General features: G+C 43.2%; 1 protein-coding gene across 6 annotated transcripts in view; it reads left to right on the top strand.

Moving 5' to 3' along the window:
- Positions 1-26,823, top strand: part of LMO1 (LIM domain only 1) — a 506,754-nt gene that overhangs the window by 324,121 nt on the left and 155,810 nt on the right. For all 6 annotated transcript variants that reach the window (XM_085646830.1, XM_085646832.1, XM_085646834.1 and 3 more), the window contains one exon: positions 20,734-20,947. In XM_085646830.1, the coding sequence (XP_085502956.1) occupies positions 20,734-20,947 (214 nt within the window). The remainder of the gene's footprint in view (positions 1-20,733; positions 20,948-26,823) is intronic.

Below are 26,823 nucleotides of genomic sequence, written 5' to 3'. Positions count from 1 at the left end.
GTCCTATGGCCCTGATGAAAGTGGCATGTGGAGATGCACCAATGGAACATGCTAGCCAGATGTAACTCACAGGTTGTAACATGAATAAGTGTTTTTTACCCATACACTTAAGTATCATATCAAAAAGAAAATATAGATGATTTCTGTCACACATTTTAAAACTCCTACAAGAGAAAGTGTAGGATGTCTTTGAAAAGAGGAACAAAAAAACACAACTGAGCAGGGATGTGACATGATGAAGAAGGTAACTGTGGCAGGCATTAGAAGTAAGCAATAGCTGAGTGCTGTGCTAAAGCAGGGGGGATTATTTGATTGACTGATTGTATGAGTGGAGAGCACCCTTATCTCCTGTCTCCCACCCAGCACCTTCCTTGATGTAATCCCAGATGTGAGTCTAAAGAGTTGTATGATGGAATAACGCAGGTAAAAACATTACATGCCTTTACAACACCTGTTTTATCTCACATTGTTTTAGCATGCATATGCTTTTACCTTGCATGCCATTTCCATGCATTATCAGTCTAACTATGGCAAGTATTAGTAAGATAAGTATATGTATATGTATATGTATATATATATATGTATATGTGTATATATATATCAAAACAAAGCCCTTTTAGTCATAGTGTGATGTATAAATTATGCAAAAAAAGAAGCAGATACCTCTGGGTAGGTCTCAAGTTCCGGTGGAAAGCAGCTTCAGTATAGAGCACTCCCAACACCAGCGACCCTCTAAATTTGGTCACCCCAAATGTCTGCTTTTCTAACAAAGTCTGTAAGTGTAGGATTAGCACAGTGCCATCCATGCCGAAATAGAGAGGGAGAAAGTATTTTGCCATTTCTACAGCAAACTCTTTAAGCATAGGATTAGCACAGTGCTATCCATGCCGAGCCTTTAACCTCTCCAGGCACAGTATTACAGCTTTGGATTGGTAAAATACCATCCAAGCCAACCTGAAATTATTAAAAGCAACCCCTGACATGTATTTCACTCTCATTAGAGCTCTTCGGAGAGGTATAGCTTTGTCCAGACAGAAGGGAGCACCCTGTATAAGTCAAAAACAAAACCCATTCAGGCATAGAGTGATGCATAAATTATGAAAAATAAGAAGCAGAGAACTCTGGGTAGTTTTCAAGTTTAGGTGAAAAGCAGCTCCAGTATAAAGCACTCCCAATACCAGTGACACTCTAAATTTGCTCACCTCAAATGTCTGCTTTTCTATCAAAGTCTTTAAGTGTAGGATTAGCACAGTGCCATCTACGCTGAGATAGAAAGGGACAAGGTCTTTTTGTTTTTTAACATGCAGAGAGACAGGGACACGATTCAAGTGCTGAGTTGACCTGTACCCTTGACAAATGTGTGACTACAGGGACGGACCATCCCTGAAACTCCCTATAATGTTGATAAACCTACTTAGACATCTTTGACCAGACGAGAAAAAGGTTCATGTTTGGTCTGTATATGAATCTGCATCCCTTTTGAATTTTGAATATAATACAATTGCACAATAGCTAATAAGCTGCTCACTATAATTAGCAGGGTAAACTAATGTCCTGAAGAAAGCCATTTGACCTCTCAAGGCAGTTTAATTGGCTGAAACATGTCGACCAAACAGACACCTAGGATTATCAAAACCTAAGAATGTCACAATTTTTCTTTTTTAATCTAGCCCCTCAACCTATACCATTAAAAATTATTTTAGGTTTAGGAGGTTATTTTAACACACCGTCACTCCCTGCCTACAATCACAGTTACCATAGTACTTCGCTTGCAAATGTGTTGAGTCCACTCACACATTTTATATGTGTGAGTGAGGGTCCAAAGCATGCCACGGGTGGTACCTGTGGGTGAGGACCCTAGTAATATATATATACATTTATATATGTATTCATAAAAACTCTTTTCTATATCTAAAAACAGATAGGTCTCACAAATAGGTCTGAGATAAATGTAAGATGAGCACCGATTTACCTGGGTGCCATTACTTACCGATTTTGGACGCACTACATACATGCACTTTCTGAAAAACTCAGGGTATCTCCTCTTTTAGTGTGTTGAAGTTTAGTGTTTAAGCTACACCCTTAATTACATAGAGCACACCGTTTTCAGAGACACCCCACCCACTTTTTCATCCCATGTAAAGCGCTAGGGAAACCAAACTCTCATTCTGCACATGTTTTTTTTTTCTCCAATTTTACTTTTTCCATGTATTTTTCATTTACTTCCAGGTGCGGACATTTTAATATCTTCTTCCATTGACATGAATATGGCTTATCATTTAAATTAACATCCCCTATATCGATTTTCCTCTGAACATTTGCGATTATTTGTTCGTTCATTCCTCTTACTGTTCTGGAATGGTTTGGACATTACTTTCTTTTCTTTTTGTCGTTAGTATTGCATTTGTTCAGACACCCCTGCTCCCATCAAACACCTCTTAACAGAAGAAATCTGTTATGAAATCTTTGCTTTGCTTTTGGAGTGTCACAATGGCCAGGTTGTTGTGGCTCTATGACCTTACATTTCACCTTCATAAGTTCCTCTCTCCCTTCAGACTTCTATGTGGATTTGTTATTCAGTAATAAACAGTACTTGAAACGAAACAATAGAAGTGCAGGTACTCTGTACCAGAGTACCTGTTCTTTTCTGAGAAGTGCCGTTACTCTCCAATTAAAAGTAGGCACTCTCCCTCTCAAAATAAAAAAGTACCGGGACTCCGTACCAGGCACTACCAGCCCATTTAAAGCACTGGTAATGCTGACTTCCTTCCCTTGGTCTATGAACAGAAAAAAGGAATGAAAATGACAATGTCACCTTCGCAAGGAAGAGCAGAGTGCAATTTCAGTTAAAATGTGTAAAAATTGCTGTGTGTACGTGGGGCTGCGATACATGCCTTGTTGTTTACTGGCTATCTTGTTGCATTGAATCCTCTTATAGATCAGCCCATACTGCAGTGAACGATTATTGTAAGACATACTACCACCAAGAGTGTTTGCATGTTCAAAGCTTTACGGCTCGCAACTCTGCATACTTTAATACAACCTCTGGATAAATAAGCAAAGTATGTAGCTATGTTTTTTTAATGAGGGGCCAATTTGGGGCACTTGGTGTATTCTTGCCACTTGTCACTTTCTACCGTGACCACTGTTGTTAGCCCTTCACCCGTTTATATGGGGATTTGTGGGTAGATGGCACAAAAGCTTCCCAAATTGCACCAGCTACTTCTGCTCGGACTGCCCAGCTGCCTGCAGCTAACAACAGCCTAGGTGAACCCTGCCCACCCTTTCTGTATTCTACCCCACACACAGAAGTCTGGACTATCATGCCCAGGTTCGTCCCATGCTACAGGAGAGGATGCAACCTGATCGCCCAGATTGATGCTGGAAAATGGGGGATAGGGAAGACAGGTACTCCCACTTCATCTTCCACTATTGCTTGTTCAAGGATGTCATCAAACTATTTTTGCAGGCATGGAGATTGCACTTTTTAATGGACATTATATAGGTGCTGGGTAGAACAGCAACAGCATTTTTTAGCTATGCATTGCGTAGTTGTGTGCAACTCGAGAAACTACATCCACTACCTGTATGACAGGAATTCCAAATTTCCCACCATACACGTGTATACAAAAAGAAGTTAACATCTAATTATCATTAAGTAATGTTCATAAAATCCACTTACCGAATTGTGTTAAAACAACCCTAGCGATGATTGTTTACTGTAGGTACTTTGATAATCCTTCCAAATAACTCCAGAAGTCCCCAAATATTGCTAAATTAGGTAAACACTCATTTAGCGTAAATGTGTAAGTATTTGTGCAGTAAAGTGGGTGAAAATATAATATGTACTTTAATAGGGGAAAAAACTATTATAGAAATTCAAAGAGCAAGCAAACGAAATATTGAACATGTTTTTTGATGATTGCCATTTGTGAGAAAGCCCAATTAGGAAGATATCATATACCACCATACAAAGGAGGAAGGCAAAGGACTATAAATGGAAAATAGGTAAGGAAAAGAAGCATAAGGTAGGTAAAAGCAATGTCAGGAAATGGTGAAAAGGAGCTGAAAAACAAGCCAAGTAATGAGGAAAAGGTCTTTGAGCTAAACAAAATAACTGCTTTTGTCTAGTTACCTAGTGTAAAGTTACTCAAAAGCAGAGGCGTAACTAGAGCCAAATTTCGGGGGGTGGGGGGCTAAGAAAAAATTTCGGGGGGGGGGCTGAATCTTTAAGCAATAGGCAGAGTGGAGCTGATTTCGGGGGGGGGGGGGCTGAATCTTTAAGCAATAGGCATAGTGGAGCTATACGGGCTCTTAGCAGGGGTGAAACAACAGCAAGGCCTCATTAACATGCAAATGGTCTTTAAAAGACCTTTGAAGTGCTCGGGTGCGGCTGTGTGGGTGCCCGGGAAGCTGTCTCATCCCGGGCTGCCACTCACGACGGGGGGGGGGGCTGAAGCCCTTTGAGTCCAATGGGTGTTGCGCGCCTGCTCAAAAGTGTAAACTTACATGTCTACATCCACTAAAACGAGGGAGGTGGGGTGGAAGTCAGTAAAGTAGTCATATATGTCAGTAAAGTTTAGTGTAGTGACTTTTCGACCATATTTAAAGTTGCACACAGCTGGTAGAGACCTTCGAAATCAAAGAGGAGATCTACATATAGTAAAGAAAAATATTTGTAAGTTGAATATTAATATAAAGTAATTTTATATGGAAGTATTTTGGGCCTCATGTAGGTAGCCAAATACCGGTCGGTAACGGCCGAAATTCGGTAAATATCCCGTTACCGACCGGTATTCAGACAAGTGAGATGTAGGAGTCCAAAAACCACTTTTCGGTAAATATGAGGCGGTAAATACCGATTCATAGTTACCGAATTCTAAAATACCGATTCATATTTACCGAATACATTATTAACGAATCGGTAAATATGAAGTGGTAAATATGAAGTGGTAAAAATTTAAAATGACATGTAGGAGCAGTCGGTAATTAAGAAATCCAGGAAAATCGGTAAATAAGAGTCGGTAATTAACACGGATGGAAAGCAGGTGGTAACCATCAACAATGCACATAAGCAATCCCAAAATGCAACTGCGTGGACAACATGGCCGCCATGTACGTCATTGCAAGGCGCCTACGTCTACAGGCAGCAGGACTGAGGGTGTGGCTACGGGAGGAACAAATCCCGCATCACACTATTCCAGCTGACTGATGCAGAGATACATGAGAGGTACAGGCTACACCCCGAAACCATCATGGACTTAATCAGGGACCTTCACCCACTCCTGGACCAGCCAATAAGAAGGGCGCACGCCATACCCCCACATGTGCAGGTGCTCTGCAGCCTACATCTGTTGGCATCCGGCAGTTATCAGGTGGTGATAGCTGCGGTGGGTGGGGTATCCCAGAGTTGCCTGTCACGTTTCTTCAGGAAGTTCCTGGATGCCATGATGCAGAGAATGCACCACTACATAAGCTTCCCAAACACACAGGCTGCACTGCAGAAAACAAAAACAGACTTTTATCACATGGCACAGTTCCCCCATGTCATCGGCTGTATTGATGGTACACACATCCCAATCTGTCCTCCAGCTGACACAGAGCACATCTACAGGAACAGGAAGTCCACCCACTCCATCAATGTGCAGGTCATCTGTGATGCAGGGAACATCATCACAGATATTGTTGCAAAGTTTCCTGGGAGCACCCACGACTCTTACATCTTCCAGAATAGTGGGATCTACACACGACTGAGAGCCGGAGAATTCGGAGAGGGATACCTGCTGGGTAAGTAACAGTGACGCCCCTTGAAACCTGCAAATCAGAGTGTATAGAGGCATGTAACTGATGGTTCCCTTTTACTCATCCAGGCGACAGTGCATATGCATGCCGTTCATTCATCCTCACTCCCTACCTACACCCAGCAACCCAGAGTGAGAGACGATACAACGTGGCCCACAAATCTACACGCAATGTGGTGGAGCGCACGTTTGGACTGCTGAAGAGCAGGTTCCGCTGCCTCCACAAGAGCGGAGGTGCACGCCAGTACAAACCCATCACCTGCTGCAAGATCATTGCCACTTGTGCAATGCTGCACAACCTTGCCACGAAAAAAGGTACAGATGTGGAACTAACATATTTTGAGGACAACGAGGATGAGTCAGGCCAGCCAGAGGGCAGCGCAGCTAGAGTGCCAACTGCAATCGATGGGAGAGAGAGACGGGCAGAGATCACATGCAACTATTTCTGAGTAAGTGAGGGGACACAGCGAGTCGTGAGAAGTCATGACGTAGTTTAATGTGGCACCACGCTATGAACACATGAACAGGCCAATCTGGCAATATGCCATCTATACAATGAGTATGTCCAGGGTTACGTCACCCAATGGCAAGTGGATAAGCAGGGCCACATCAATGTTTGCGCATACGCGCTGCAGTGGTGGATTGCACGGCCTGTGCATCCTCACTAGAGCCAACCCCAAGCCGCCTGCTGCTCCTGCGTGCTTCTGGGACGGGGGGTGTGATGCTGCTGCTGGTGTCGATGCTCTCCGCAGCATCCCCTGCAGCAGTTGTCGACGCCTGATTGTCAATAGCACCCCTAGTGCACTTGTCACCTGCACCATCCCCCGTGACAGGTCGCTGCAGCACTGTGTTAGGCCCTCCTGCATCGTCACAGAGCGCCGGCAAAGTAGGGAAGTCGCAGTTGCCAGACGGTTGAGTGCCCTGCTGGTAGTGTCCCTTCTCTGGCGTTCCCGGCGCCGTGCTTCGATGTCAGCATCTAATTTGCTGCACAACTGCTGGATTGACTGGGACATGTCCCGAATGCCCGCAGCCATGCCGCCAATGTTTGTGTCCATGTTGACTAAGCTTGTCCTCATCACCCGCATGTGCCTCTGGACTGACATTACTGCCTTTGATTGCAGGCGCTGTTGCTTCAACATTTGGCCCTCGAGCCCCAAGAAGACACCATGGCCGTCAGTGGGTGCTGGTGGACTCTGGACACGCGACCTGCGGCGCCCTCTTGCTCCCGTCTGTGCTGCCTGTGAGGTGTGGGGCACAGTGGGATGGCTCCCTTCCTGGGGCCCGGTGCGGTCTTCTGGGCCCATGCTGTCGTCTGACGAGGTGTCGAAGGCTCGTAGCCTGGCTGCTGGACGCCTCCTCATTCTCACACCTGCAAGCGGAGATGTGGCCGGTGAATCGAACATGAGTGGCGATGCTGGCTCTGGTGGTGGTGATGCTGGCTCTCGGTGAGGTGATGGTGGCTCTGTGTGCGGCGCGGCTGGCTGCGTAGGTGGTGCGGCTGAAAGTGGGCCTGCTCCCTGGTCTGAACTCGTGGTGGCTAGAGGTGATTTTTGTGGCCGGTGTGCCGTCTCCCCTGCAGCATGCCCTGTACTGCATGATGTCACATCTGTGGACAGAAAAACAACATTGGCTCAGTGTCCCCGAAGGGCTGCATTGCAAGCGTCACAATAAATCATTTCACATTCCAATCTGTCCTCTGTCTCCTTGTGCCTCGAGTGCGTGACATGCCTTGTTGCCCTGTGACATTTACGTCATGGTTAGTGTTGCCCTGACTACATCTCCCGGAATGCATTGCCTGTCTGCACTGACACGTGTGGACTGCAGTGTGACTCTCGTTTCACAATGGGGGATGTGGGATAGGGGTAGGGGCGGCTACATTGCTGTGCTTTCGTCTTACCTTGGTGTGTTGCGGCTCTGGCAGAGCTGTCGGCGTCCCCAAGACCCACGACGCTCTCTTGCTCGAGTGTGGCCGCCACCAGCTCCTCCAGTTCGGTGAGGGCAGGTGCCCTGTTGGTTCCACCTCCGGTCTGGCTGGCCTCCTTCTGGATGTCGCCCATCTTCCTCTTGGTCACAATCCTCAGGTCATACCAGCGCTTTTTGAGGACCTCAATTTCCCTGTGGGTCACTCCCACAGCATTGACCTGCGCCTGGATGGCCAGCCATATGTTGCGCTTTTCGGCCTCAGGCACTTGCAGGGATTGCCTCCCAAACAGCTTCTGGTGCTGCTTCACCACCTCCTCCACCAGCACCTGGAGTTCCTTGGGGCTGAATTTGAGCTTCCTCCTCCTTTCCCCTCCGTCTTTCTGTGTGCTCTGGCTGGACATGCTGTTCGTTTCCCGCTCGCACATGCAACTGCTCCCTGCCTCTCCTCTGCACTCCGAGCCTCTCCAGGGTCGGCTAATTATGTACACCTGCCTGGGTGTGGCCACTTCGGCTACTTGTGTACACCTGCCTGGGTGTGGGCAGTTCCTGGTTGGGTGGGCTGTCGTTGCACAGGATTAGCTGTTTCGTCAAGTCATGTGATGTTATTTACCGAATCCGTACGTACCGATTCGGTATTTTCCGATTCGGTAGATACCACCTCGGTATTTTCCGATTCGGTAGATACCACCTCGGTATTTTCCGAATCGGTAATTATCACCTCGGTATTTACCGATTCGGTGAATTCCGATTCGTATTTACCGAATGTTACCGAATCGGTAACTGTTACCGAATTTTTACCTACATATAACTTACCGATTCTAATTTACCGATTCGGTACGGCTCGGTATTTAAGAACCGGTAACATTTATTTACCTACATGAGGCCCTTTAAGTGTAGATTATTTAAAATACAACAGAGTGATTAACAAAATTTGAAATACAAAAAATAATTGATGCAAATATATTAAATTAATCCTAATGATTTTTTAAAGTTTTATTTTAAAAAGTAACACTCACCTAAAGTGAAATATTTATATTTAATATTGTATCAAAAAGGTATGTATGTATGTATCATTATTTATTTTTATAAACAATGCTACATTTATTTTTCAGTTGAAAACATGGCATTAAATTATTTTACAATAAAATGTTTATTTTGTAAGTTATATATTTTTTTGAATGAAACTAATTTTATATGTATTTGTTAAAAAGTTAAAATAAATTAATTTTAACATTGTTTCATATAGGGTGTTATTTTAAGTTCCCAGCCACTTCATTTTATATGGGATAATGTTGAAGTACCTCTGAGTGGCAATGTGTGCTGTTGGACTTACTCCAGCTCTGAGCTGGAGTACATTTACAACTGGTTTCTGGTATTTTTGATCGTAGTAACTGTAAAAGTGCAGTTGATGAATAGGAAGGGGATTGCTCTTTTGTGGGTGGGTGCATGTTCCTCTCCATACACCATTCAAGCCCTCCCATAGCTCCTCCTTACTCCTTCCAACCCCCTCACCTTTAGTCATAAATAGTGGGGGGTGGAAGTCAGTAAAAAAGTCATATGACAGCAACGTTTGGTGTAGTGACTTTGCAACCATATTTAAAGTTGCACACACCTGGTGGACACCTTCGCAATCAAAGAGGAGATCTACGTATGGTAAAGAAAACATTTTTTTAGTTGAATATTAATATAGATTAATTTTATATGGAAGTATTTTAAGTGTAGATTATTTAAAATACAACAGAGTAATTAGCAAAATTTGAAATACAAAAAATAATTGATGTAATTATAGTAAAATAAATCGAAATGATTTTTTAAAGTTTTATTTTAAAAAGTAACACCCACCTAAAGTGAGATATTTATATTTATTTTTTATGTATTAGAAAGGCATGTATAAAATTACATTATTTATTTTATAAACAATGCTACATTTATTTTAAAATTGAAAACATGATGAATTAAATTATTTTACAATAAAATGTTTATTTTGTAATTTATATATTTAAAAAAGAAATACATTTTAACATTGTTTCATATGGGGTGTTATTTTACGTTCCTAGCTCCTTAATTTTATATGGGATAATGTTGCAGTACCTCTGAGTGGCCAGAGTGCTGTTGGACATTTACAACTGTTTTGCTGTCTTTTTTGATCGTAGTAACTGTAGAAGTGAAGTTGATTAATAGGAAGCAGATCGCTCTTTTGTGGGTGGGTGCATGTCCTTCTCCATACACCATTCTAGCCCTCCCATAGCTCCTCCTTACTCCTTCCAACCCCCCTCACCTTTAGTCATAAATATTTCTTCATTTCCAGCCGCTCCCCTGTTAAATTTACTGCTAAAACATATACATATGTGTGTGGAGACCTCTGCAGTCAGGCAAAGATCTACGCATAAAAGGTAGGAGAGGCGGAGGTGGGGACTTCGCAAGTGGTTCATGAATAACATTTTTTAGTATGTTAATAGTACTATTGTAGTACTAGTAAATATTACAAGAAAAGGCATTTTCTGAATAGGCAACTAAAAGTTAGGATTGTTCAGAGAAATATTCACAAGCTCATGATCATCATCATAATCGATTTTATCCCTGAAACTGAAATAATTTGAACCCAATATATTGTCTATGGAAATTAAAATAGTATGCGCCAAACTATGTTGATAACTTTGACGTACCATATGAAATTTAATTTTACATATTTTGGAGCATTTTACAAAAATTGTTAACTATGGAATTTGACAATATGTTTTTCAAATAAATATTGATTAAAGCTTGTGTTATGAAAAATGTGTGTAATAAATGAAGATCACAGCACTTGCAATTGTGTGCCTTTTTGTATTTGGGTTTTTATATATTAAATGCATTCATCAATTCAACATACTCCTGACCCCACATTTTCTTCCTCAGCCTTGATTAAATCGTGTGTGCATAGTCCAGATGGCAATTGCAACTGTTTGACCATCAGTTTTCCCTATTCTCACTCAGCACATATGCTCAAGACGCCAAATACTTTTCAAGGTTATAGTTTTATTGTCACCAATTCTATTGCAACAGTAACTCAAACTCTCTGTAGCAGTGCTTTCCAAACTTTTTGGAACTACAACCACATGATTTAAAAAAAAAAAAAATTATGACAGCAATTTTTTGTAAAGGTCATAACCCTGACGATGCCCTTAAATATTGGATTGTGGGAAACATATTGATCGGCCCAAAAAATTGAAGATGCTGAACTGCACTGGAGTCTGGAGCTGGAACACTTTTCAGAGAGGAGGGTGCTGCTCTGTGGTATTCATTCACTAAAATCACAAGGCTTCTAAAAAAGTAAATATATATATAGACACACATATACATTTGTTTATGTATGTGTATATACACATATGTATATCTGTATGTGTATAAATATATCTATATATCCTACTGTCGGCACTGATTCTAGTTATGCATAGAAAGTTTTGGGGTGATCCATCAAGTGGGGGCCTAGAAAAGAGAGAGGGGGAAGTGTGTTTCCCATGTTAATTCACATATGGATTTTAGACATGACTACAGCCCGAGCTGCTGCACAGAATTACACCAAAGTTTGTAGATGGGTAGATCTTGGTCCAGAAAGCAACCTTTTGTGATTTGGTGTAAATCTGTTCAGTAGTTTTTAAAATATGAACTGAAATCCAAATCTGTATATCTAGGGACACAGATCCTCCTAGGATTCACAGATACAAGCACCTACAGCAATGCCATGATTGACTGGCCGCAACCTGAGAGGAAAGTTGCACCTGCCATTTTGTTCATTGGTACTCTGTTCCCAGTAGGGAAAATAAGTTAAAAAGTGATAAAAGGGGTCAGGGTAGAGGTACCCTGGCCCCATGGGACTAGTGGAGGGGGTGGTGAGGGACCCCCATGGGCCTGAAATTGTTTAAAAATCTAATTGTTTTGTCATGAGAGAATCAGCTTATCCTCCCCGTATCCTCCCAGATTCAGGTGGACTCAAGTGGATCTGGGGATAAAGACCCCAATTATAAAAAAAACACACTCACTCAGATCCACACACCTACTCACACACTCACTCCCACACCAGCTTACACACCCACACAACTGCTAACACACCCACTTTCACACCCATGCAGCTTTCACACTCCCATTCACACACCCACTCACACACCCACTCACTCACATACAAACAGCCACTCACACTCACTCACAGACCCTCAAAACTACTCACACAGCCACTCACACATCTACTCACACAGCCACTCCCACATCCACTCACACAGCCAGTCACACATGCACTCACACACCCACCACACACTAATACACCCACACAACCACTCACAAACCCACTCTCACTCACCCTCACACACTCAGGTTACAGGGACATTTTAGTTAGGAAATAGCATTAAAACGTTATAAATTTGCTGAAAAAACTAACGGTTACAGGGACGTTATAGTTAGGAAATAAAATTTAAAATCCTTAGAAATTCAATAAATAAAACCAAAGGTTGCAGGGACAATATAGTTATGATTTTACACACAAAACAATAGAAACTCAGCAGCTATAGTTATAGTTATCTCAAGTACCTTTAACTCATGCACTAAGGCAACTATGACTCACACCCTCGCCAAGCACTGCTAATTACCCCACATATTAGATTACTCATGACATCTTCTATGACATTGTTGATAAAATCACTGCAACATTTGCAGCAAATTTATTGATGAGAAAACGGTTCATGGCGGGGGCGTGAGTTACCTTAGGGCACGAGTCATAGTTACTTAAAGAACTATAACTGCTGAATTTCTGTGGATTTGTGTGTAAAATCTGAACCTCACTATAATGTCCCTGTAACCTTTGTTTATTTCAGTGACTATATATATATATATATATATACACATATATATATATATATATATACACATATATATATATATATATATATATATATATATATATATATATATATATATATATATATATATATATATATATATATATCCAAAAAAACCTCCTCCCAAGGAAAGAGCGGAGGCCATGCGGGGGACGAGTAGGAAACGCTTTAATGGAGTTGAGGCGGCATAATGCATTTCGGCCACAATCGGCCTTCATCAGATGCCTTAATCTTCAGGAGCCATTTGCCACACTTGAATAAGTAAGTCCAGCTGCTTCCCCATAGGTGGGAACCCGCTCCGCCCCCTTTCCCTGAATGCTTGCTCACCAGATCGAAGTTCATCGGAACTACGGGTCCCAGAATACATCTGTAATCCTGGTAGGTGCTGCAAGGGGGATATGCTGTCCCAATGGAATGGCAGGATGCTGGACATACTGTGGTGCAATGATGCCAAATTCCTGTAAAAAATAAAATCCCAGCGTCTCCTCGAGTCCCCAAACTCCGCTTCTGCCCCTCGCTCCAGGTACCACAGAAGGCATAGGCAAGAGTGTGAATGCATCCAGCCCTACGTTTCGCTGTCTTCTGGTGTCCTGGATTGTAGTGGCGGGCCGCGGAACATTCGATCCCTCGAACCAACAAACAGAAACTGCCGAAGCAGCAGCCAGCAAAGTCCGTGGCCACTTGTTGAAGCAGGGCCCTCCGTATCACGCCGCTGACAAGCGTGAATGACATCCAAAAAAACCTCCTCCCAAGGAAAGAGCGGAGGCCACGCGGGGGACGAGTAGGAAACGCTTTAATGGAGTTGAGGCGGCATAATGCATTTCGGCCACAATCGGCCTTCATCAGATGCCTTAATCTTCAGGAGCCATTTGCCACACTTGAATAAGTAAGTCCAGCTGCTTCCCCATAGGTGGGAACCCGCTCCGCCCCCTTTCCCTGAATGCTTGCTCACCAGATCGAAGTTCATCGGAACTACGGGTCCCAGAATACATCTGTAATCCTGGTAGGTGCTGCAAGGGGGATATGCTGTCCCAATGGAATGGCAGGATGCTGGACATACTGTGGTGCAATTATGCCAAATTCCTGTAAAAAATAAAATCCCAGCGTCTCCTCGAGTCCCCAAACTCCGCTTCTGCCCCTCGCTCCAGGTACCACAGAAGGCATAGGCAAGAGTGTGAATGCATCCAGCCCTACGTTTCGCTGTCTTCTGGTGTCCTGGATTGTAGTGGCGGGCCGCGGAACATTCGATCCCTCGAACCAACAAACAGAAACTGCCGAAGCAGCAGCCAGCAAAGTCCGTGGCCACTTGTTGAAGCAGGGCCCTCCGTATCACGCCGCTGACAAGCGTGAATGACATCCAAAAAAACCTCCTCCCAAGGAAAGAGCGGAGGCCACGCGGGGGACGAGTAGGAAACACTTTTATTGGAGTTGAGGCGGCATAATGCATTTCGGCCACAATCGGCCTTCATCAGATGCCTTAATCTTCAGGAGCCATATATATATTCCAGTTTTATATAGAGCAAACATGGCCCAGGGGCATTGGAATTTACGTGAGTACATGCTTACATTGGACAAGGTCAGATTCATTTTATAATAAGTGTAGGCGATTAAGTAGTTGGATCAGAATCAAAGGATGTTGAACTAACGCTGCTCTTGATTCTGGTTCCCCAAATGCAAAGTCATCAGCTCTGGCTATTAGGCCACATCCATATTTTACAATTCACGGGTGAAAGTCATACAAAAGGGATTGGGTTGTACATAATCATGTATAGGGAGCACACTTCCATGTTGTAATGGCTTTGTAAAGTAAATAAACAGCGCAACAATCATGGAAGGTTTACCTGAAGACTTGCTTGGGAATACTTGCAAGAGTTTGTTTTAAAACTGCACTTAGGCACATTGTTCAGCAGTCGTGCCCTGGTGCACAAATAGGGCTTATCTTTTAAAATACGACTTACATATAAACTAGTACTTTTGCGGCCAACCATAAATCAGCTTGCACACCACCAGTGAGTCCTGACTAACAGTTTGGAAAATTCTACTCAGTAGGATAAACTCTTTGGCACCTTCTTGAAAGCATTAGGATCAGCAGTAGCTGTCAATGACACAAGTAGTTGTCAGTTCCTTACAGGTCTCCAATTGATCACCTCTGAGCATCACTCTATGGCCTGACCTTAGAAGTGCTTTCATAAGTTTTTGACAAGAGTTTCATTAATCTTTTCTGCAAAGTGCCATCAATTGCTCTGATTGCCAGTCTTTGACACCACCTGTTTATCCGGGGCATTTGGTTTTCCTGACCAGCCCATGTCTCCAATTTAGGGGGTCATTAGGATGGCGGGCGGATCGCCACCGCTGGCGATTTGCCCACCATCCCAACCCAAAATACCCCCTGCCATATTATGATGACGGGGGTATCGCAGCGGATGCAAAGTGCGTCCGCCGCTTCTCCGACGGTCGACAATCGTTCCGATTGCCGGCCGGGCAGACTTGGGCCTCAATATGGTGGCAGTGCCTTGCAGGCACCGCCATCCATATGAGGATGCAGGGTGTCATAGGCCTTTCCATGGTGGCTTCGTGGCCATGGAAAGGCTGGCAGGGAATTGCTTTGGGGGCCCGTTGCGGGCCCCTGGGGGGTGGGGGGGCTGCATACCTCCCTACATTGCCATGCACAAGGTGGCAGGCACCGTGCAGTGCCTGCCACGTTGTGCATGGCAATGTCAAATATGCGGAATGCGACCGCCATGGTGGCGGTCGTATCCTAATTATCAGTGCGAGACCCGCCGCACGTATGGTGGCCGGTCCCGTCACCGAGAGGATGGCGGCATCCTAATCAGACCCTTAATTTGGTACCTCTAGCAATACAGGTTTCATGTGTCAGTCTAGAAGAGTGGCTATAATATTTATCTCTCTCTCTCTCTCTCGATCTCTCACTCTCTGTAATTCTTTCCCTTTTGCCCTCTCTCTTCCTCTATATTGTTCTCCCTCTCTCACTTCAAATGAGTAATATTGCTAATTACCCTGTGAGCCTTCTTTCACTCTTGATATGGACGAAAGACAGCGTCAGTAAGACCATATACATTTATGAACCTGAACTTCATATCTTTGAAGGACAATATGATTCCATCTATGATTTTAAATCAATAAAGAGGCTGTGATAAGCGTTTGAGTCTGATAAGTCTTACGTGGAGTCAGTTTGCACAATCTCTCTCTTCTGCTTCTCTGAGCAGAGTTTATTCTGCAGACGACAAAAATGGCAAATATAAAATGGCCATTTCCAAGCAATTTCCCCTCCATTCACCATACTTTCAATAGGCCTGTTGTTGCAAGGTCTGATGTCCCACTCAGGAGAAAAATCAAATGGCCATGTCTGGTGCAATGAGTGTCCAGCAGACAATGGTTGCTAGGGGTTTTTAGCTTCTACCATCCTGTCTCAAGTACAATTTGTTTTTGTAAATCTGAATTATAAAAGTCAAAACTGTCACTGGGCTATGGGAGTATTCATCAAACTCTTTGCCCGCAGCCTTCCCAGGCTGTTACCAACTCTCAGAGGGATTGAATAAGAGGTTTGTATAAGCTAAGTTGGGGAGACAAGTGGTTATAGAGCTTGGTGTTGCAGCATAGTCAGGTTCATCAGCATCTCTAAGGCTCTGTAAGTCCTCCCCCTGAACAGATAGGGTTTTGGAGTATTTTATTAAACTTCACACAATGCTCCTGGCTTGAAAGATGCCTCAGTGAGTTAAGTGTTCACCTACGATATCTGCTTTGACCTGAAGCTTACATGTTCAAATTCTGGAAAGGCTACTCAGCCTCTCATTTTTCTAAGGTTAATAAATTAAGTAATGGGTCAACTGAGTTGGTTGTGGTTGTTATTCCTGCTAAGCTGGTGGTCATGTGGTAGGTACTACAACAAGCAGGGTGGATTGGGGTCACGGACCCTGTTTCAGGAGGCTTTGTGTTTCTGGACAGACTTGCATGTCATGAAGGGGTGAAACATGTGTTGGCTCTCTTTTCTAACAGAACTTTCTTCAACCACAAGAGAAACAAACTTATTATAATAAACAAGCATTGGCTACTCTGGACTTTTCTATCCATTTTTGAAATCAGAATAAACAAGATGATTTAGATATCCAGCTCTGTCCTTCCTACAATCTATGTATTTTGCATTAATGTGTTAGGTTCCTCATTGGAGCATCACAATTCTCTCCAATATTACCCACTAAACTTGGACTATCCCGGGATATCTCACACCTCTTTTTCTGGACATGGCTAGACTGCCAAAGAATTATCTGGTGACGCACCACCTGGCATATTCCCTGAATTCCAGAGCAGATGAACTAAGCCATCAATGCCTTGTGGATCACAAATAGCATTTACATTCAGAGGTGGCATTGAATATTTTCCGCGAATGTGGAGAACCCTTCCTTGATCTTTTTTCCACTGCTGAGAATGCACAGTGTCAGCACTTTTTCACACTAGGTTTTCCAAAGCGTCTCTTGCCCGGAGACACTTTCCATGTAGAGTTGATGTCAGGACTCTGTCTGCTTTTCCATTGATAACTCTCCTGTCCCATGCTCCAAAGGCAATCAGGACCAACTGAGCACAAGTCATTCTAGAGACCCTAGATTGGGCTCAGGGAGTATGGTATCCCTAACTCAAGGGCATGAGTATCCATCCTCTGAGCAGGCTGCTCCTTTGGGTGAATCTTCTTTCACAGCAGCAGGGCAGGGTTCTGCACCAGAACCTGTGCAATCAACATCTCCATGCTTAATGATTGAGCAGCCAAGGTGACTGCCACTGACTCCCCTAATCCCCTCAAACTGCATGCACTATCATACACACCTAGTGACTGTGGTCACATGACGCTTCACATAGTCCTTCTTTTAGCACGATCACTCCTGCACTCATCTCCCACACGGCTGCCGAATTCATCAAGCCGATATCACAGCGGCCAGCGCCGAGGCGTGATTATCTCCGCCTGTACTCCAATTTGGTAAGTCTCCCTTTCTGGCTTTCGTCCACATAAGGTCAACTCCTGTTCACTTCCCCTAATGTTCGCCTGTCATTTTTACCCACAGACCGCTTATCCGAGTTAATTAACTCACATCACCTGGAAACGCCCTCTCAGTAAGCCCTTATCTAGCTTCACATCCGATTCGTCCTTGACCCGCAATTTCCTTTTTTCTCACTCTAGGCTTGCGGGCAGCAACTGCTCACCTCCTATTATAACCGATCCACTGTAGGTCCCGCTGACCTTGCAGTTGGTAAGTTCACCTTGACCATCCCTTAGGCCATTTCAATTTCACTTCGCCTAGTTCTTCACCTTCTCTTCCGTCATCCACAGAGCGCACCATAGCTCCAGAATTCCAATTAACCACCCGTGTCAGACGTTCTTAGTCCTAGATTCATTCGCAATTGTAGTGATCACTTCTAGGTAATCTGACTTAGGATATAATCCCCATATCACACGACCGGTATGCATTTTTAACCAGAGGAACCCACAACCACTCAAGTTGCATGTCTTCGTGGACTCTAAAACTATATGGTCAACTTCTTGAATATTTTAAATTACTTACCTTTGTACTTATTATTATGTTTTTTCCCCCATCTCTTTTTCTGTCCCCTATTTTTCTTTTTACCACAGGCATTTACCTCAGGCATGTAACTTTATGTCTTGATGATGATCCCCCTATTTCATGTATGGGATCGAAACGTTATCGACTCCTTGACACCTTAACACAATCATATGTATCATTTTAATGTGCTATGGTGTTTTTCTTCATTTATGCTTGCCAATTTGAGGAATTCTTTTCCAAGCATTAAAATATGCCTGAGCCTTTCTGTTTGTTTGTACTCTGATTGATGCAGAGATTGTGTTCCGACTTTATTGTTGTGTTATAAATTCTCCTAATATTAAAAGTATTCTTGTCCGGCTGGACAACACAATATAGATTTCATAGTATTTCTATAGTTAATGTTTCTCTCCTATTCCTTTTGTGAGGGACCACTCTGTTTCTAGCATACTTGTACCCATTGTCCCTGATCAATCTTATTGGGTTCTCTTGTTTGTTAATAATATAAAGATTGAGCAGCGGCAGCTGATTGATTTTGACCTTTCTCTCGAAGTCATCAATGTAATTCTGGCAGGCAGGCATCCCTTAGCCAAATCTGTATATGCCTGCCTTTGGGATATGTTTGTGGCCTAGTACCGTTCTAAACATCGACTCACTACATGGCAGACTATCTGAAGGGTTATTGTCGTGATGTCCCTAGCCCAGGAAGGTCTTGCTCTGGGCACTGGAAAAGGTATCTGTTGGCTCTCTTAGCCTTTTTAAGGTGCCAGACCAGCCCTTGTTGTTCAAATAACCAGTTGCGATGCGCTTCCTCAAGGAGTTGCAGTTTCTGTTCTTCCTTCTCTGTTTTTGGTATGCCCAACGGGATTTACATGTAGTCCTCACATTTCTCATGTGTGCCCTTTGAGACCCTATACAGCTGTCCTCTTCAGCTCCTCACCCTCAAGACAGTTTTTGTAGTTGTTTAACATCTGAGTCATGGGTGATTGAGTTACAGGCTCTGTCGGTCAACCCACCCTACACCACTTCCTACCCAAACAAGCTGGCTCTTCAAACTTAGGTCTCCTTCCTTCCAAAGGTAGTAACTCCCTTTCATGTCGGCCAGAGCATCACTCTTCCGGCATTCTTTGCTCCACGTTACTCCTCTAAGGAGCAGGTGAGACTTCACCAGCTGGATCCGAAAAGTGCTCAGCATCTACATTGATCGCCCTAAAGAACAATGGGAAGATGATAAGCTCTTTATCAGATTCAATAGATCAAAGAAAGGCTAGGCTGGGAGGAAACATCTCTGCCTTGCTCTGCACGTAAGATCTGCTGTGCACTTGCCCAAAAGCAGGCCCCTGAAGAATTGAAGGCTCATTCTATCAGAGCCAAGGCTGCTACCACTGAGTTGTGCATGTGGTGCTTGTTCTGGACAGTTGCCAAACTGGTACATTGGTGTCACTCCATATAGTCACCATGCACAATTGTCTAGACAGACAGGTCCATCGGGAAGGGGTCTTTGCCTGCCTGGTCCTTCAGGACTTTTTCTGTTTGAGCCAGTTTACAGACCTACCTCCTGGAAAGTACTGCTTTGGTATCTATTCAGAAGGCGAGGAATCTGCGTTTATATCAGAAGAACAAGTTACTCACCTTCAGTAATGCTCTTTCTGGTAGAGCCTCTAACTGCAGACTCCAAATCGCCTCCCCTCACATCCTTGGTCTGTCAATTGGGTTCATTCATATAATAAGATTCCATTTTAGAGAAGTGCACACTGGTCATGATTGATCTGATTTTAGCTATGCATCTGTGGGCATGGATGAGTCAAAAAGTAACTATCATCGCAGATAGGTGGTGCTTATATAGGCAGACACATGTCTCATATGGTGCGTAGCGACATTGGTGGGGAGCCGTGAGCACCACCTACTGATACGAAGGAATACTGCTAAAGATTTTTCAGAAACAGTCTGATTTCTGGGGAAATATTCAAAAGATGAGGATTCTGCAGTTAGCTATAATCTCTACCAGAAAGAACGTTACCAAAGATAACTTGTTTAGAGTGCTTAGAGAATGTAAAAACTGTGATGGTGTGGTATCAGGATATCCTCATCAGAATATCAGCTGACATAAATATTGTCTCCCAAATATCATGTGTGAAACTAGCTCCCCTGGAAGGTTGATATTAGAAACTCTACACCCAATGGGAAGATATGTGTTGTAAATTATATTTAATATGGGATATTTATGTGAGATAATATCTCTGACATACCTCCATGCATAGAAGTCTATTATAATTATCCTATCTTCAGAAATTGTTTTGTAGCAGAGACACACATTGCTTGAGTTGGCCTTTGTCACCATAGTTAAAATGTATTTGTTTTTTAGTTTTGGATGTTGCCACTACCATTGATTTTCTTCACACAAGGTCTCTAGTTTGTGGATAAGACATGTGAGCGTTTTACACTCTATAGAGCCGACGGATCTCACGAATGACTGCAGATTAAGCATGATTTTATTTCATGTCAAGCCATCAATTTAGAGAAGCTAATTCCACCCAACATTCAAGGTATATAATATTTTTCTTTTAGGTGTGCCAATGTTATCTGTACAGCCAAAAGGCAAACAGAAGGGCTGTGCTGGCTGTAACCGAAAGATCAAGGACCGGTACCTGCTGAAGGCCTTGGATAAGTACTGGCATGAAGACTGTCTAAAATGCGCCTGTTGCGACTGCCGTCTTGGAGAGGTTGGGTCCACTCTGTACACAAAAGCAAATCTTATTCTCTGTCGCAGAGATTACTTAAGGTAGGTCCAGTCTAAGAAGATGACATACTAAGTTTACTGTTGTGAAACAATTGTAATTCTCTCCGGATCTAAAATGTTTTGGTCAGGAGGCAGCAGGCAACCAATCTCAGAGACGGCATTGGCTATGCATTTTGCTTTGCGGTGACTTGCAGGAAATTGAACGGATATTCAACTTGGATGCAGAGGCAGGACCCACATACTGTGAAATGTGCTTTTACAAGTAAAAATCTATTTATAAAAGATGTACCAGCGTGATAGAATGGCAGTGTTTAAAGGTAGCTCGGGTTGTGTGCATCACATTTAAAATATGATTCTTCCTGTAACACTGTGGCCCAGTGTGACTTAGGTAATATCATTGCTTATTTATCCTTTTCCTCAAACATGTATAGGAATAAATACAATGCACCTAAGGCACAAGGAGATTCTGGTTGCATTGGGGCTGGATCCATACCTTGCTTACAGGATTATCACTATATATTAGTGAATTCCATTTAGAAGCATTTTATTTAAATTGTATCTTAGGATGTGTAAGAGTCTGGAAAGGAGGGATGATGGTATCATTGTGCCGCAGAGAATGTAAAATATTAAATAACTAAATATTAATGTAAGGGCCTCAATGAAAGAAATGATGGGCTCAATTCATAAGTAATTTGTAAGTCTGCTCTGGCAGATTTAAATATATGTGCAATGGGAAATGAATGAATTTCGAGGATTCACAAACATTCCCAGTATACTACATGGAAAGCTAAGCCAGGTGCAGGTTTTCAGGTGGATTCCTGGGAATGTGAAATGCCTGCTCAGGATTATACACTTTAAACAAAATATCTCAAAATAACCTAGTGCAGTAACCTGCTAAGTGAGCTACGACCATAAGAAATACCATAAAGAGACCTGCAGAGCTGTTCAAAGCTGCTTTACTGAAAACTATAAACTGTGTGCCTCGCTCACACTTCTCCATCCATCACACTGCTAAGCACTGCATTGATCACACGATAACCGCAAGTCAGTGGTAATCAAGCGTACCATGGGAACACTTCCCACATAGGATCAAAACAAAGACAACACGCTACCAACCATACACTCTACACAGTGTAGCATGCTACCAATCCATGCAAGCACTTCAGCGCCCCACATAGGGGTAGTAAGGGCTATATAAATGTTGCAATATTGTACAATACAATGTTGTGTGACATTGCTCTCAAACTTATATTCCCTTCTGTGCAGTTCTCCATAGTGGAGAACTCCACACGGGAAATATTGCCTATGTAAAGGACAAATGTTTTCACTGTGCAAACAATGTTTTTGCCTGTGGAGACCCCCTTCCCCTAGCATCCTGGACAACTCTAGGGTTGCCTTGCCAACTTGTAAAGAGATTCTCTTGACTGGTTCAAGAATCTGACCTTTTTCAAGGTGGAAAGAGGAATGAGAGGAGTAAGTGGATGCCCAACAATTGTACTTGTTTCTGGGTGTTCACAAACTTCCATGGCTGACCTTGGAACACACTGAATTTCCCATGTTCCCACCCCTTGAGTGGGATTTACAGGTGCAGAGAACTCTGCACTATTGATATTGATCTCTGCAACCGTAAATGAGTTTAATTCTGCCAGGAATCCCTTTGTTAATTTCTTGCAATAGTACAACAGGTCAATTTGGTTAAAAACTGAAACTAATAACTAAATTTGCCTTTCCTAATAGGGCCCTAAATAGATGCCTAATTGTATTGACATAATATTGACATATTGTATGGCAACGCACATACTGGAGATATGTTGGTATCCCCTGGAAACAAATTTCACACCAAATTGCCTGTACTGATGAATCGGTTTTCATACTGGTGTTTGCAACAGATTAGTTGGTGTGCTGTGGTGCTTTTTAAGGGTCACTTTGAGAAATTCACACCTTAGATGCCATTTGAACAGTGGTTGTGGATAATGAATAGAAACCCATACTTTTCAAAGAATAAAATAAACATTATATTTATTTAAAATATTAACATTTATGTAAAACAATTTGTCACAGAAGAAGGACGTCAGGCAGATGCTTTAAATTGAATTCTGGCAAGATATTTAGTACTTCAGCCATATAAATACATTACACTAAGACATATAAGACATACAGTAATAAGAGGTTGCCCTTTAGATCTTGCCAACTTTCTGGCAGGAGGACAGAGTTTTTCTGTACTGTGCACATAACTCTGTCTAAGAACACTAGGTAATCCGGGAGTGCAAACTATTAGAAGCCAGAGAAAAAGTGGCGTAGCAAGTGGAGTGCTTTTGGCGCTTCGATGACAAGACCTATATGATCAGAGCCCATGCAGTATGAAACCGTACCGGTATGCTACTGGCCTGGCTGGTAAACGCTGTTAAACGAGGCTCCGTGATTTTTGAAATCGAATCCGATACTGGTCGCAAACAATACAGGCAAGTGTATATTGATAACAATTTTCAGGATTATCATTCTGCACTCAATCGCAGCTCATTAAATTGCTCTGTGATGGACATAGAAATTTGTTGTTGCCCCTGACTTTTTCAACACTGCTCTTTGAAGAGGCAGAGTTCATGTGAAGGGAGATCACGTTACCGGAGGTCTGAGCTGCAATACAAGCCTTGGCCAGAGAAAAAACATCGGGCACTGATGGCCTTTCAGTGGAGCTATATGCCACTTATGTGGAAGAATTGGCTCCCAAACTGGTGGACCTATGTAACATGGTCAAGGTCGCAGGCTTACTGCTACCTTCCACCTGTGAAGCACTTATAGTCACCTCCTTTCAATGCTAAACGTAGATTACAAGATACTCAGCAGGATACTTGCTACTAGGTGACCTACCCGCATGTGCACGCTAATACACACAGACCAGGTGGGGTTCATTCCAGGCAGGAACAACGCGACTAATATACGACAGCTGCTGACACTACTAGATGATGACACATATGATCATACACAGACAGCAACATTCGTGGTAGATGTAGAGAAAGTCTTTGATAGGCTGGAATGAGCCTATCTCTACGCAGTTATGAGACGCTTTCAGCTAGGTGACAACTTAATCGCCTGTAAACGGATCCTGTGACTTGGGTGTGTACAGTAGGCTGTGTCTCGGAGTGTTATCAGGTGAATAGAGGGACCTGACAGGGTTGCCTTCTCTCCCTTACTATTTGCTTTAGCGAGTAAACTACTCACCACCCATGCTAGGATGGGAAGTGCCTATAGGGGAAACCGGGAAGTGCCTATAGGTGCATTGATAGTGGAGGTGAGACACATCATATTGCCCTATATGCTGAAAATCTCCCTATATTCTTGCACGATACCTCAAACGACGCTGGTGGGCACCCACAAGCTTTTAGATCACTTCAAGCAGCACTGATGACTGAGGGTTAATTGACAAAAATCACAACTGTTCATGACTATAGCGGACTGTAGCCAGCCACCAGATGTGCTGGGACTGCAGTGGGAATCCCGGTGTTTCAAATACCTAGGTGTCAAAATATTTCATGACAGTGCAGACCTGCTGCAAGGCAACATAAAGAAGGTGATTAGAGATCTTGGAAGGAGCACTGAATTATGGGGAATGCTACCCCTCTCAGTTCCATGTAAGTTTGCGCTATTGAAAATGATAATGCTTCCATGGGTTCTCTATTACATAGTATTGCCAATATGGCTATCCCGGACTATGTTGCAGAACATAGATTCCATCGCTACAGCCTTCGTATGGGGGACAGGCTGCCAACAAGTGGCCTTACACACCTTGCAGAGGCCAGTAGCTGACGGAGGTCTGGCAGACTTACTATCTGGCAGCGCAGCTACAGTGACTATCACCGTGGATGGTGGGGAAACTGACAACTGGACGTATCAATAGACCCGATGTACCAGACGCCTGCACACTCCTTAAGGTGCTTATAACTCTTAAGTGCTCAAACGCAAGGGATTCAAAGGAGTTTAGGGTACTGAACCGATGTTGGGTTCGTTGTTTACAGAAGATTAAGACAAAAACTCCATATGTGCTGAACATGCCTGTGCGATACTTGGATGTACCACCTCATGGTGAGAATTGGAGGGGTTTAACAGAGTCGGTGGAGGCAAGAGCAACCAGGCTGGGTGACTTATTAAAAAGTTAGGCAATCCTCCCCTTTGAGGAGTTCCGTACGGTGTATGATCTGCCTAGAGGGCACTTCTTGCTGCATAGGGCTGCAACGAAAGCAGTTTGTAAGCACTGGGGTACAGAAGTTGCATAACTAAAGGGACACAACACCTATCAATACATTGTTACACCAGCTTGCACTTTTAAAGCGATTGCCTGTTTATATAGGACAGTGCAGGGAGATATGCTACTGCATTTGACAATCCTTCCATAGAAGTGGGAGATGAATCTGGGATGCCCCAAACTTGATAGAGACTGGACAGAAATCCTAGAAAGGGTACCTAAGGTGGCAAGAAATGCCTGTTTAAAATTGATAAATTTTTGCATACTCCACAGAACATATCTGATGCTGGTACACATTAAGTGATATTTTGATACCTCCAGTGCCGGCTGTCCAAGATGTGGGGAGGAGAGCTCTGACTTTATGCATATGTAACTAGCCTGCACGACACACACCCTACTTGAAAAACATAAATGCTTCACTCACTGCCATTGTTGAGAAACAGGTCCCATGCACCCCAAGACACTGCCTCCTTGACTGGTTCCCGTATGCAGCTAAAAATAAAGCCACAAGCAGATTCCAAGACCTTGCATTCCTGTTGGCAAAACAAGAGATTATTGAAAACTGGAAAGCTCAGAGAGGCCCTTGGGTGGCAGTATGGCGGAAGGAACTCGAGAACTGGACTTGCTATGATGCAGCGATGTTGCTGAGAGAGTCCAGGGGTGGTCGGGGATCTAGAAAATGATAGTGCACAGTATGAAGCCCCAGATCCCTCACCTCAGGGTACCCCCTAATGCTAACCTCCAAAAGCAATTACTTGTATTATAGATCCTGAACACCCTTCCACATCAAGGATATGATTTCTACACTTGGGCATAATCTTAGTTACATGTAATGGTCATTGGTGGCCATTGCGATGAATAAGGAACATTGGTCCACACCTAAAGCCTGATTACGAGTTTTGCCGCCAGGTTACTCCATCACAAATGTGACGGATATCCCATCCGCCATATTACAAGTTCCATTATATCCAGTGGAATGTAATGGAACTCATAATATGGTGGAAGGGCTATCCATCACATTTGTGATGGAGTAACCCGTCCGCCAAACTCCTAATCAGGCCCCTAGTATGTACCGACATCAAGCACAAATGCAGATCAAATGGTGTTCTATTCAGGCACCTTGGTAGGATGGCTTCAAGCTGAGTGGAAACTGTAGATAACATGTCCGACTTATATTGTTTGTCCTCAGTATTTAGACGCCTCCTTTGTCAGTGGTGAATGCATTCTCCTGCTTCCTAGGACCATCAATTATTCATACAGATGCCCCTCTTTGGTCCTAAATCTTCTAGAAGGCATACAATTGGAAGGAAAACACCCCATTCTATCTTCTCTTTACTATTATTATGATTTTCATTCATGGTGCACTCTCATGACGTTCACTAAATTATGACATTATTAGCGGGTTAACTGACTTAATCTAACCCAGATAGTTTTTGTCCTATATAGGGAGGTGTAAAGGACTATCTACAAGGCGTGTTCTTAAATAAGCTGTACCTTTGCTACAGTACATCTTCACTGTCGCTATCATTAGTGACAATTTTCCGAAAACTTTAGTTATTACTAAGTCTGGAATCACTTGGAGGGACCTGGCTGGCCAGAATCTAAATCCTTACATGATTACTCACTGAAAATATTCATTTAGATTACATTTCCTATCCCTGATTTGGGCAATGTCCCC

This window comes from Triturus cristatus, chromosome 3_2 (genome assembly GCF_964204655.1).
Source record: "Triturus cristatus chromosome 3_2, aTriCri1.1, whole genome shotgun sequence".
NCBI lineage: Eukaryota > Metazoa > Chordata > Amphibia > Caudata > Salamandridae > Triturus > Triturus cristatus.
The sequence above is the reverse complement of the archived record's forward strand: the minus strand, read 5'-3'. Positions and strand labels throughout refer to the sequence as shown.